Genomic DNA, 13131 nt, shown 5'->3' with positions numbered 1-13131 from the left:
CCTGTGAGTTTAGGACAATAGGGACATCAATACTCCCTCTGGACCACAGTCTCTTTTCCTAAGCTGCACATTTTAATATCTAAGACCAACTGAAGCAATGAACATTTACCATCTCCAGAGCAGCTTGGCGAACTTGATTATTCCCCATCTAATTGTCAAATTTTCATTCCAAATTCTTTCTTCAAATCAGGCCTATTACTATGGGAACTAACATGGGCCAGAGCCATGGAGGATCTGCAGAATAACTATTAATCTAATGCATTCAGGCAACTGCGTACAGCACAGTGGCACAGCAGTTAGTGCTGCTGTCTCACAGCTCCAGTGATCCAAATCGTTACTGCTGTCTGTGTGGAGCTTGCATGTTCACCTTGCACCCCCCTGGGTTTCCTGCTCATTTCCTCCCACATCCCAAAGATGTGCTGGGATGTGAACTGGCTAATGGATATAATATGTACTTAAACATTACTGTCTCCTAGTTGTATGTGCAGTATCTATTTCACATGAGCTACATTTGTTGCTAGTGAAGAGATGTCTTTATTGTTGAATGGATCTGCAGTAATCTCTTATGGATCAGATATGATATGAACAGATGAAATGATTTTGGTGCATTTTTAAGTAGCCAGAATCTGCTTTTTACCTAAAGCGTGATCTATTTTAAAAAAAATGCAGTAATTTGGGATTCAGAAAACGTCTGCTTAATACATTTACCTTTGATCACAGTTGGGAGTTTTTTGACCTTCACTTCATAAACTATGAGCCATGCTTTGAGTAATCACAGACCGGCTTACCTTGTTGCCTTTCACTCCATCACAGTAACATTTTGATTTGCCACTACACGTACAGGCCTAGAAGAAACAAACATTAAAAAAAATTGTAAGTGATTTAAACTTTAAGGTGCTGAATCACTGGGTTATGTGGAATTAAGCACAAAGGTTCCCAGATTCCAGTCATTCGGAAACAAGTGTTAAAGTTTATCATAATTAAGATATAGCAGAACAACATTGCACAGTTTTCTGGAATCTGATGTCTATTAGACTGAGTCAGAGTGGAAAGTATTCTAAATATCTGATGATATGAAAGTTCTTCGTGCACACACAGTATTGAGTGGCCGTATCGAATAAAGCTATCTTCGCTGCTTCTTTGTGATATTTTGAATAATGCCAAAATCTGGCTGGACGTATTATTACAGAACGTTCTACATAAGTACCAGCTGCACCCATCCAAAGAACACTTGAGACCTTAGAAGCAGGCAATGTGGTCTCACCTGCCTGCTTGTAAACTCGGCTGAGGCAGTATTATTGCTTCAATCAGCTTTAAAAGTAATGCTGAGAGGCCTTACAAAGGGGTAGACCATGATCAAGTATTCACAGCAGTCTAATCTCATGAAATACATCTTGTTAAAAGGTTTGTACAACATTATATGCTAGCCACACCTGAGCTCCTGGTCCTCCAGTATCAGTAGCTTCATATAAAATTACCTACATCATGACATCGTTCATTCCCTTCCTCAGGCTATGGTACAATTGTGTGGTATAAGTGATTCAGATTAATATTACTGGCTGTGTTCTCATAGGACTATGAGAACACCAGATATTATCTGTAGATAACACTTCATTGCCTATAATTTCTGTTAATGCCTGACTTTAAATGCATCAAGGTAAAATAAAAGCTATTACCAGAATTTACCACAGTGGTGATATGAGAAAGAATTTTTCATTAAACAACTTTACATCTCAATCTGCTGGAGGCCAAGTTTTGCCAACACATGAGTAATGAGTATGATGCAGCTGGTTTCTTAGTTTAAATGGTATAAAACAGTGGATACGTCAAACATACTGAGTCCACCCAGCGTTATTCTGTAATGGACTCGGGCATAGTGTGCAGTCCAGGAACCACCAGCTGCTGAAACCAACAAATAGGTGCAATTGGTATTGGTATCGGTTTATTATTGTCACTTGTATCGAGGTACAGTGAAAAACTTGTCTTGCATATCGATCATACAGGTCAATTCATTACACAGTGCAGTTACATTGAGTTAGTACAGAGTGCATTGATGTAGTACAGGTAAAAACAATAACAGTACAGAGTAAAGTGTCATAGCTACAGAGAAAGTGCAGTGCAATAAGGTGCAAGGTCACAACAAGGTAGATCATGAGGTCATAGTCCGTCTCATTGTCCATCTCATTCAATAGTCTTATCACAGTGGGGTAGAAGCTGTCCTTAAGTCTGGTGGTACGTGCCCTCAGGCTCCTGTATGAGGGAAAATGATGTTTTAATATTTATTATGAGAGGATTTGGATACAAAAGTAAGGAAGTCTTATTGCAATTGTATAAGGGCTTGGCGAGAGGGCACCTGGAGTATTGTGTACAGTGTTGGTCTCCTTACCTAAGGAAGGATGCATTTGCTATACTGCATTGAGGATTCATTAGACTGGTTCCAAAGATGGTCAGTTTACCATTTGAGGACAGATTGAGTAGACTGGGACTGATTTCTCTGGAATTTAGAAGACTGCGGGATATCTCTAAAACATACACAATTCTTAAAGAGCTTCACAAGTTAGATGCAGGGTGGATGTTTCTGCTGGCTGTGGAGTCTAGGACCAGGGGATATAGTTTGAGAATAAGGGGTAGATTACTTGGGACTAATACAAGGACAAATTTCTTCACTCAGCAGGTGATGAACCTGTTAGTGTCACTAAATCATTCATGTATATTGACAAATGACACTAAGCTTCAGTTTTTCATTATGCCATTATTGGCAATCTTTGTAGCTAATTTAAAATTGGTTACGTTAACTCAGTCATGCTCAGTTTTCAATGCAAGATTGTCTGAATCACACTACCCCCGTCAGTAGTTCATAACTAAGTAAGTGAAAATGATATAGTTAATTATGTAACTGTACCTAAGAATGGAGTAAAACCCCAATGGAGTGGAAGTTAAATCTCCCTTTTATTCAACAAACAGACAAAAGATCAACTCCCACCCATATCCTGGAAAGAGTATCATGGCATATTAATTGGTAACATAATCTACCCAAACCAGCTCTCAACAGGCAGTACTTGTCAAACGCCCACTTTTGTGTGTATGCTAAAGGTGTTTTTCTTACCATTCAGGTAAAGTTTTTCTGTCCTGCAGGCTGAACTTTCAAAAGGAAACTGTATTCAAAAAGCTCTTCAGACTGAGCTTCCTACACTTTCAATAACTTGGTTGAAGGTGCAGGAAGAAGACACCACCCAGCAGTTAGAATGCCTACAAACTCCTCAAGAAGTGGGAGCCAGGCCACTATTCCTCTTCTGAAGTATATCAGGAAAAATTAAATAGACTTCTTGTTTGACATGGCACAATATCCAAGTTACTGTATCGCAAGCCCTTGCATCAGTTCATGGAAAGTGCAGTATTGCCTTATGGAAGCTAAAGTGAAAGTTACCTGGGAAGCTCAAGTCATAAGTGACAGAGCTCCATGTCACATACCTACATCAAGGGAAGAAGAATCCTCCAGCCTCAGACATTCCAAAGCATCCCACAGCCACTGAATTACTTCAGCAATGGTACCACTAATCCATTTAAACAAGGCAGCTAATTCAGGAGCAGCAAGACCTTCAGACGGCAATGCTGAGTTAGCCTGATAATGTTGGTTGAGGGAGAAGCTCCCTGCTCTCTTATCCCCACCAGACCTAAGTTTTGGTTTAATGTCCTGAGCGCAAGGTGGTCATCCTTTCATTCCACGCAGAACACACTGCAATGGGATTTGAATCCTTCTGTCCAGGAGCTACAAATACTTCTAGCAAATAAAGCTGGAATGTAATTAATTCAACACTCAAAATGGTGCACTGCCACAAGCAGAAGGTTGTGTATGTTAAGGCACACTGATCAGGGCTTGCATAATGCATGTTTCGGCTGCCTTCTGTGTTCTAGTGGCTCAGAGGTGAAAGAAGAGTTGAAGATGACAAGTTCAAGTTTATTGCATGCGCAAACATACCTAGGGTATAAGTGCCATGAAAATTGGCTTTTTGCAGCAGCAGCACAGTACAATACAAACATGACAAACATACAGTAAATTATATACATTTAAATTAACATGAATTATTTAATACAACATACTCAACAAAATAACAAAAATAAACATGACGGCATTAGTGCAAGTTGAGAGGAATATAGTCCGAGGTAGAATTAGGGCTTTTCAGGTCTGTTCAAGAACCTGATGGCAGTGGGGAAGGTTGATGAACCTTTAGGTGTGGGACTTCAGGCTCCTGTACCTCCTGCCTTATGGCAGCAATGAGAAGAGGGCATGGTCTAGGGGGTCCTTAATGATGGGTGTTCCCTTCCTGAGACATCGCCTCTTGTGGATGTTCTCGATGGTGGGGAGAGCTGTACCTGTGATGGAACTAGCCGAGTCCACCATTTTCTGTAGCCTCTTCAGTTCCTGTGCATTTGAGTTCCCATATCAGGCCATGATGCAACCAGTCAGAATGCTTTACATCTGTAGAAGTTTGTCAGAGTTTTCGATGACATGCCAAATTTCCTCAGACTTATAAGAAAGTAGAGAAGCTGGTGTGCCTTCTTCATGGTTGCAACTATGTGCTGGGCCCAGGATAGATCCTCTGAGATGTTGATATCTAGGAATTTGAAGCTGCTCACCTTTTCCACCGCAGGCCCTTCAATGAAGACATGGTGCATGTTTGCCTGACTTCCATTCCTCAAGTCCACAGTCAGTTCCTTGGTTTTGCTGACATTGGGGGCAAGGTTGTTTTTACAACACCACTCAACCAGCTGACCTATCTCACTTCTGTCCACCTCCTCGTCACCATCCATGATTCTGCCAACAACAATGTCATCGGCGAATTTGTTGGAGCGATGCTTAGCCACTCCAACAGCATTGGAACTATGCTTAGCCACACAGCCATAGGTATAGAGAGAGTGGAGCAGGGGGCTGAGCACATAGCCCTAAGGTGTGCCTGTGTTGATGGTCAGTGAGGAGGAGATGAGGTTTCCAATCCAAACTATTTGTGGTCTCCCAATGAGGAAGTTGAGGATCCAATTGCAGAGGGAGGTCCAGACTCCTGCGGAATCCTGTCATAGTTAGTAATACCAACCCCACTAATCCATGGAGAAAATGAAGTGCAATGTTGAACAAGGATCATTTTTAGGTGGTATTTGGGATGCGGAAGCACAAAGCTTGTATTATGTGGACCGGCTTTGTTGCTACTCCTTGTGTATCAGGGACATGCCCCCTCCTTCTCAATGTGGAAGACTTTGGTGGTGTATGCAATGGAGCGTTGTCATGCTGTCAGTATTGGGGGACGTAGAGAGTGGCATTGGGCATAGCAATGAACACGTAGAAAATGGTTTTTATCTTTGACATGACAGGAAACTTCAGGGCTTAAGGGACTTGAACAGCTACAAGAGTTGTGGGATACTTCTGCAGAGGCTAATTATAATCAGCTGATTGTTAATGCTGAAAAATGTTTGCAAATTTACATTCTGTGATTCCTCTTTACAAGATAATTCATGGTGTAATTTTCATGTGTTTCATTAGTTCATTGGAAATAAACAGAATTAGCAATATACCAGATAAATTATTTAATTGTTGCTTCCTGATTTTTACCGCTTTTTACTTTTTTAATATATAATAGATGGGTGCCAAATGGGATTCCATCTGAACTTTCCAGAATTTTCTATTTAATTCCCTTCTTTGCCCAGCAACAAAGAAACCTAATATTGCAGGTTTTAGCAAGTTTATTCTTTTGTTTAATTAAGAAAGGATGATTTAACAAAGTAGACTTTATGAATGTATTTTTTGAACATAAATGTATCAATTAGGCCAAATAACAACACACTCCCCTTAATCACACCTTCCTCAATAGGTAAAGAAAAATATAATCATAAAAGTTACACTATCACTTTTCAACATTTTTTTGGAAGCATCTTATTACCAACATAGATTAAATAAAGGAAATGTCACTTCTATTTCCTAGCAACACGCCCTAACTTCACACAGAAAAGAGGTCCCATTTCAGATTAAATTCAATACACTTAGCAGTTGCAATGATGGACAGGTTTTGATAGTAATGCATGACAGTGAGTTTTCCAGGTCCACCCCTCCTGTGACACCAAGTAGTACTCTTGGGACATCACAGGCTTCTTTAAAGAACCATTTGGCACTCTACAACCATTCTAGGAAGTGAGCATCGTTTCTTGAATGCACTAGGTCATAGTCTATGGTTATAGAATCCTGATGCATGAAGCCTTTCTCCCACCACAAGAAGATTATAAAGTAATTCAGACTTTTCTCAATGTCTCCATGTAACATTTTCCAGAGACACAATAAGTACATTGTCCCCCTGTGTCTAGTTATATGTAATGAGTTTTATTATCTGCTGGTTGGAGACTGAATTATCTCTTGGTCATGCGAAATATATAGCTCCAGGTGTTGTATATGTTATGTGGAATTATCAGATTTACTCAAGATTTTGCGTCTCTTCTAGTCTGCAAATAACTGAAAATCTTCAAACTGTGTCAAAGTCTTTGATCTGAATGTATTCCTGCAGATGCCATGATTAAAGAGACAATAATGCAGATCAGATAACTGTCTTTAAAAGTTTTTATAATTATTTTTCTGTATGTTTTGCTGTCCTCCCCTCACCACTGCCCCTCCTCCAACCCACTGCATACTTTCTCTTTCATAGCTGGTTGTCATTGGATTGTTATCCATGAACTTGAAGAGTAGGTGAATAAGCTGCTGGTTCCCTCATCTGATTTTGTGCTGATGCTTGATGTTGTGCAAACACTGTTCTACAGGGCATTCACATAGGCAATGGCCTACCAAGGTCCTGTCTGCTTGAGAACATTTTCACCAACGTTATGGTGCTAAGGATCATTGGAAACTATGAGATCAATATACAATATCTCCTTCAATAGAGGGTGAAAACTTGGAGCTAGATTGGAGCTATAACACAAGCCCATCAAATAATTCTTCCAACATTTGGTTTCAATGATTCAAACAACATGTGGTATTTAAAGTATGTTAATTAATTAATTAAATAGATGTGTAATAGAAATTTGATATTGGCAGTGCTAATCTTGAAATGGTGGCAGGATTGCTGTGAAAACCTGTTTCTTTTACTAATGTCCTCTCTGGGAGGATATCTGTCATCTTTACCCATTCCATACTTACACCCAACTACCCTTCAAAACAGCACTGCACACTACTCAGCTGTTTCAAAAACCAGTATGTAAAAGCAGAATGAGAATAAAACTGGACGGACCACCAAACATAAACCTAGGCACCAAATTCTGTTGCTTCCAACCCTTCCTCCTCATAAACATCTGGACACTGGTGTCTGAAATAGGAGACCCATCCCATAGGTTGGTCAAGCAACAGCATGGCATAGTTACTCCTACAGTGCCTCTGAATCTCTCTTACTGAGATATTAGAGGGTAGCTGGTAATTTAGCCTTAAGAACTCACATTGTGTAAAGCAGCATTTCTTACAGCCATTTTGCTTACAGAGACAAACATCTTCTCACCAGAAGCAGAGAATCTTTCTGAAATGTTCTACCCTGTACATAATTGTAAGATATACCCAGAATGCAGTTTGTTACATGGTATAATTCATAAAGGGCTACAGTATCACAATATTATATAAGCTGCATATACTACATCCCTAATTTAATAATAAACACTAAAGAAAAAAATATTCAAAATAACCGCCCATCTCTTTGTGTTCTGATATGAAATCTTCCAGATGCTTGGTTGATGGACTGCCCTTCCAGATATAGCCCTCTGTCTGTTCATCTGGTATGGGATGTCCTGCTCCACCATGAGCTCCTATATCTGGGATGTGATGTGTGTTCAGTCACTATTGCCTTTCGGTGTTAGTCCCTCACTGTGTCTCTAACCTATAGTGGTGGCAGGTCTTTGGTAGCCCTGTAGCAGTAGTTTGCCTGCCTCCATTTGTCTTCCTGTATCTTTCACCACTTCCGGTTTCCATGTTCTGGCAACAATATCTGCATATTCATCTGTGGAGTTCTTGTATTGAAACAATCTTCACAATCCTATTGAGGATCCTGTAATCACCAAATACTTTTGGTATTCTCCATTTCTCTTTCATGATCCTGTTATGTTGTACCTTTATCAGTCCCATTTGGTGGACTGCACTGCTTCCAAGTGTAGGTGTAACATCTTTCTGGTCTAAAATGATGAAATCAACATCATGGCACTTGTGGAGATTATCTTCAGAGAACACCTCCCAACTGTCTATAGTGCAGACTGCGTCACAAGACTCACCACCTTGAGGTTACCAGTTTGCTCCGGGAGGCCATTACAGGTTGCTCCTGAGTTAAGTTGAAAGGTCACTGGTTTTCTTTGCACCAACATCTCGTTGTAGCTACACCCAGTAGATGTTCTTTCCAAGTTTACTTGTTGGTCTGAATCTGACTCTGTCTCTGCCTCTGTATGGCTCACCTCATTTATTTTCAAAGTCCTCTTCATTGTGGACTGTTCGTAAAAATAATTTCCCAATCCGCTTAGCACACTTTTTCTCACATGCAGGATATTTCTTTTTCAGCCACCTGTCCACAATATCTGAGCCACCTTTGCTGTACTTCCCCAACTCTATCTTGCACTTCACTGCATTTATTTCCTTCTTTTGGCCATGGAATGTTTCCAGCCTGGCTTTGTATTGCTCTGCAGCTTTGTACATCGACTAACACTTCTCTGGAGTTAACTCCACCCCATGTGGTTTCAGTAACCTTCAGGCTAGACTCACGGCTTCCACATCAAAGGATTCTCCCAGCTTTAGCTGTGTGATGAACTGGTCAACTGTTTCTTGTCTAGCTGGGTGGCAACATCTTGTAATGCATCTAACGTATGCTCCAGAGTCTCACTCAAGGTCTTTATAACATGGAACAATTCTCTACGCTTGTGACTAATAAGATACAATAACATCTTTGTGTTCATCTGATTTCTCTTCAATGGCCAGCTCACCACAGAGTATAAACTCTTCCCCCCCATTGTTCAGATGGGCTACTAGAAATCCAACAGCTTGGGCAGCTTTATTTCTTCCATCATGTACTTTCTCAATTGAATCATACAACCCACCCTTTTGCAATCTATGACTATGTGTTATCCCAATTGGGAAGGATCCTGCCTGGCATTTGATATTCCAATTCAGGCTTCCGTCTAAATTTCATGGTTTCATTAACTAGCATTTCTCGGCATCTCTCTCTGAGATACTGGAGGATAGCTGATAATTTAATAAGACAAAGGTGGATTATTTATAAAAGTTACATCGTGTACAGCAGCATTTCTTAGTGGCTTTGTTGACAGTGACAGACGTCTCCTATTTGCAAACTGAGAGTCTCTCTGTATTGTTCTACTCTGTACATTATTACAACGTATACCCAGAGAACAGACAACAGAGCAGCGTGGAGGCATAGCCAGTTGAGGTCCTGCCTCACAGCTCCAGCCACCCAGCCCCAATCCTGACCTCAGATGTCGACCGTGTGGAGTTTGCAATGTTCCCCCGTGACTGTGTGGGTTTCCTCCACGTGCTCTGGTTTCCTCCTACATCCCAGATAGCTATAGGTTGGTAGCTTAATTGGCCACTGCAAATTGGCAGGCATGGTAGTGTAGCGGTTAGCGTAACGCTATTACAGTGCCAGCGACCTGGGTTCAATTCTGGCCACTGTCTGTAAGGAGTTTGTACGTTCTCCCCGTGTCTGCGTGGGTTTCCTCCGGGTGCTCCAGTTTCCTCCCACATTCCAAAGACGTACGGGTTAGGAAGTTGTGGGCATGCTATGTTGGCACCGGAAGCGTGGCGACACTTGCAGGCTGCCCCCAGAACACTATGCAGAAGATGTATTTCACTGTGTGTTTCGATGTACATGTGACTAATAAAGATATCTTATCTTAGATGCAGGAGGAGTTGATGGGAATATGGGGAGAATAAAAAAGGGTTAGGGTAGGATTAGTGTAAAAATGGTTTGCTTGATGGTTAATGTGGATTCCATGGGTGAAGGCCCCATGTCTGTGCTGTATGTCTTTGTGACTCTGGGTACATATTAAACTATATGTATGTTATGGGGATAATCATCCTGTATCACTGGCAAGATCTACACATTTGGCCATTAGTTGGCAGCTCCACAGAGCAATGCTAGCTCACTGCAGTGTGCATGCCAGTACTTTGCAGACTTCCACAACTGCACGCAGTAGTGCACTGAGACCCGAGGCTTTCCGAGCTGATGGACCAGATACACTTCATATCTGACCCCTCAGCTTTACACCAGCCACAACTGACACATCTAGTGTGGCCCCATTCATTTGAGTGCAGTTGTTAACCTTCACTAAAAAAGTAAGTGAATGTTTTATTTACTTTAATTAGTATTAATACTTTAATTCATTTACTTGTTGACTAGTTATAATTTAACATATTTTAAAAATTCTAATAGTATTTAGATATTCTTAAACTTTCTAATGGTGGGTCAAAGGTGTTAGTGTTCAGAACCAGCTTGATGCACAAATCACTGAAAATTATCACACAGGTACAGCAAACAAGTAGGAAGACCAAAGATAGGTTGGCACATATTGCAGGAGGATTTGGGTACAAATGTAGAGATGTCTTGCTCCAGTTATATTCAGCCCTGGTGACACTCCATTTGGAATATTGTCTGGTTTCCTTGCCCATGGAAGGATATCCTTGTGATAGAGGCAGTAAACCAAAGATTTATCAGATTTATTCCAGGGTTGGGGGTTAGGGAGGGAGTATAGGGTTGTCAGATGAGAAGAGATTAAGCAGCCTGGCCTATACTCTCTTGAGTTTAGCCGAAAGGGAGGTGGTTTCATTGTAACAAATTAAATTCTTATGGGCTCAACAGAGTGGATGCAGAAATGATCCCTGGCTGGGCTGTCCAGAACCAGGGGTCATAGTAAGGCGCTTGCCATTCAGGATGAGATGAGAAGGCACTTCTTCACCCAGCTGGCAGTGAATTTTTGGAATACTTTGTCCAAGAAGGTAGTGAAGGCTCCATTTTGGAGATATACAGAATAACTACTGGCATGGACCAACTGAATGATTCACCTCTGTGCTGCAAATACCATGCCAAGCGGGTTTTATTTGATGTTAATATTCTATATCTTTGTGTTTTTATAACTTGGTCAATATGGACGCAATCCTTTATTGAATACCAATAAAGATATTTCCACCAAACAGGTTAACATACAGAAACACCTCACAAGTCACAGAACATAATTGGCACCGAATGGAATTTGGAGAACACCAAACCAAAAACAACGTCACCCTGATGTATGACCTAAATATGGGAACCTCCAGTTTTTTACTTTGTAAAATTTGTCCCATTCCACTTTCTTACTTAATTCAAAACCCTGTTTTACTAAAGGAATATCTAAGTAATCCTTGTAATTTGCTTGGAAATGGTGGACCAGTCGGGCTGCATGCAGAAGGTATTCTCCTGAAGTAAGTACATGGGGCCAAGCCCCATTTTGCACAAGCAGGCTGACATATGTATCAGTGTCCCTGTCTGCATGCGTAACAAGCCTAATGCCTGCATCAGACACGTCATCGGTCCCTCTTCCTCTGCCTTAAAAAGATGTGACATTTTGCTGCTGGAAAGAAAAAGCAATGTCATTGAATTTCAAGGCCATTGCATGAGAGGGGGCTCTATCATTCCAAACACTAGCCCATCAGATGAAATCTGGAACACACTACCAGAGGGGTCAGCTTATGGAAACATAAACTGCTACAGCATTTAAAAAGTATTTAGATGAGCGTGTGAAACACCATGATACAAAAGACTATGGACCCAGTGCTAGTAAATAGGAAGGGTATAAATAGGTACCTGATGGTTGGCATGGACATAATGGGCCAAAGGGTCTGATTCTGTTCTGCATGATTCTATCAGTTACATGTTCAATGTATGCAGCCTACTTCATACAAATTGCATGAGTTTGCTTTGCCTCAAAACACAATATAAGCACAACTGCATAAACTATTTCTGAGAGAGAAAATGCAAGATTAAAAATTTCTAGACATGACATTAGTAAGTGGTAAAACATTCAGCCAGGCCTCCCTCAGTGTAGACGCAGGGGAACAATAACATTCGTGGAGAGTCCTTGACCTACTGTATTTGAGGAGCCAACTATCCAATGCAATCAGAACCCTGCCCACCTCTAACTCCACTTCATAAATCGATTACCTGACTTAGTCTTCTGTTTACTTTCTCTAAAGCTTTGTTTGCAGGTTTTTGGAGCCCTGTCACATGCAGAGTTCAGATCATCCAGGAGTCATGCTGACCAAGCTGCTGTACCCTCATCAGACAATTACTGACTCTCAATTCCCCAAAACATTTTTTTATCTTTACAAATCTTTACTTGGCCTTGTCCCAGCCTATTTTTACAGCCTGCTCCATCTTGCCATGTGTGACCCTCTACTTTACCGATCCCCATCTTCTTGTAGAAACAGGAACAGGCCATTCGCCCCTACAGGCCTGTTCTCCCATTCAACATGATCATGACTGATCATGCACTTCAATACCCTTTCCCCCCACATCTACTTAATGACTTGATCTCTACTGCCTTCTGTGAGGGAGAATTTCACAAGTTCACCACAGTTAGGTGAAGAAATCTCTCCTGAACTTGGTTTTAAATTGCATCCCTCAGAGATTGAGGTTGTGACCCTGGTTCTGGACTCCCCAGGCATTGGGAATATTCTCCCCGTATCTCCTTTGTCTAGTCCCATTAGAATATTACAGGTTTCTATGAGATCCCTGTCATTCTTCTAAACTCCAGTGAATATAGCCTAGTTTACCCAATCTCTCCTCATGCAACAGTCCTACTATCCCAGGAATCACTGCACTACATTCATGGCAAGAACATGCTTCCTTCAATAAGGAGATCAAAACTGCACACAAAACTCCAGTCGGTGTCTCAGCAATGCCCTGTACAACTGCAGCAAAACATCCTTTGTCCTATATTCGACTGGCTATAGAACTGTTATCCATCTTACTCTGCACAGCAGAATTTCCAAAATATCTGCTTAGCTACGTTTCTCTTTTTCAAAAGCATCCTCAAAATGTCTCTCCAACTATTCTTTCTTTAGTCAAGCTCTTCCTTCAA

The 13131-nt window shown here is 41.0% G+C and overlaps 1 protein-coding gene across 1 annotated transcript in view; it reads right to left on the bottom strand.

The window, feature by feature from the left end:
- Positions 1–13131, bottom strand: part of LOC127571888 (collagen alpha-5(IV) chain-like) — a 72153-nt gene that overhangs the window by 25552 nt on the left and 33470 nt on the right. Inside the window, exon 2 of the mRNA XM_052018635.1 lies at positions 789–845. Coding sequence (XP_051874595.1) covers positions 789–845 — 57 coding nt within the window. The remainder of the gene's footprint in view (positions 1–788; positions 846–13131) is intronic.

This window comes from Pristis pectinata, chromosome 6 (assembly GCF_009764475.1).
Source record: "Pristis pectinata isolate sPriPec2 chromosome 6, sPriPec2.1.pri, whole genome shotgun sequence".
NCBI lineage: Eukaryota > Metazoa > Chordata > Chondrichthyes > Rhinopristiformes > Pristidae > Pristis > Pristis pectinata.
Note: the sequence above shows the minus strand (reverse complement) of the source record. Positions and strands in the feature narration are given on the sequence as shown.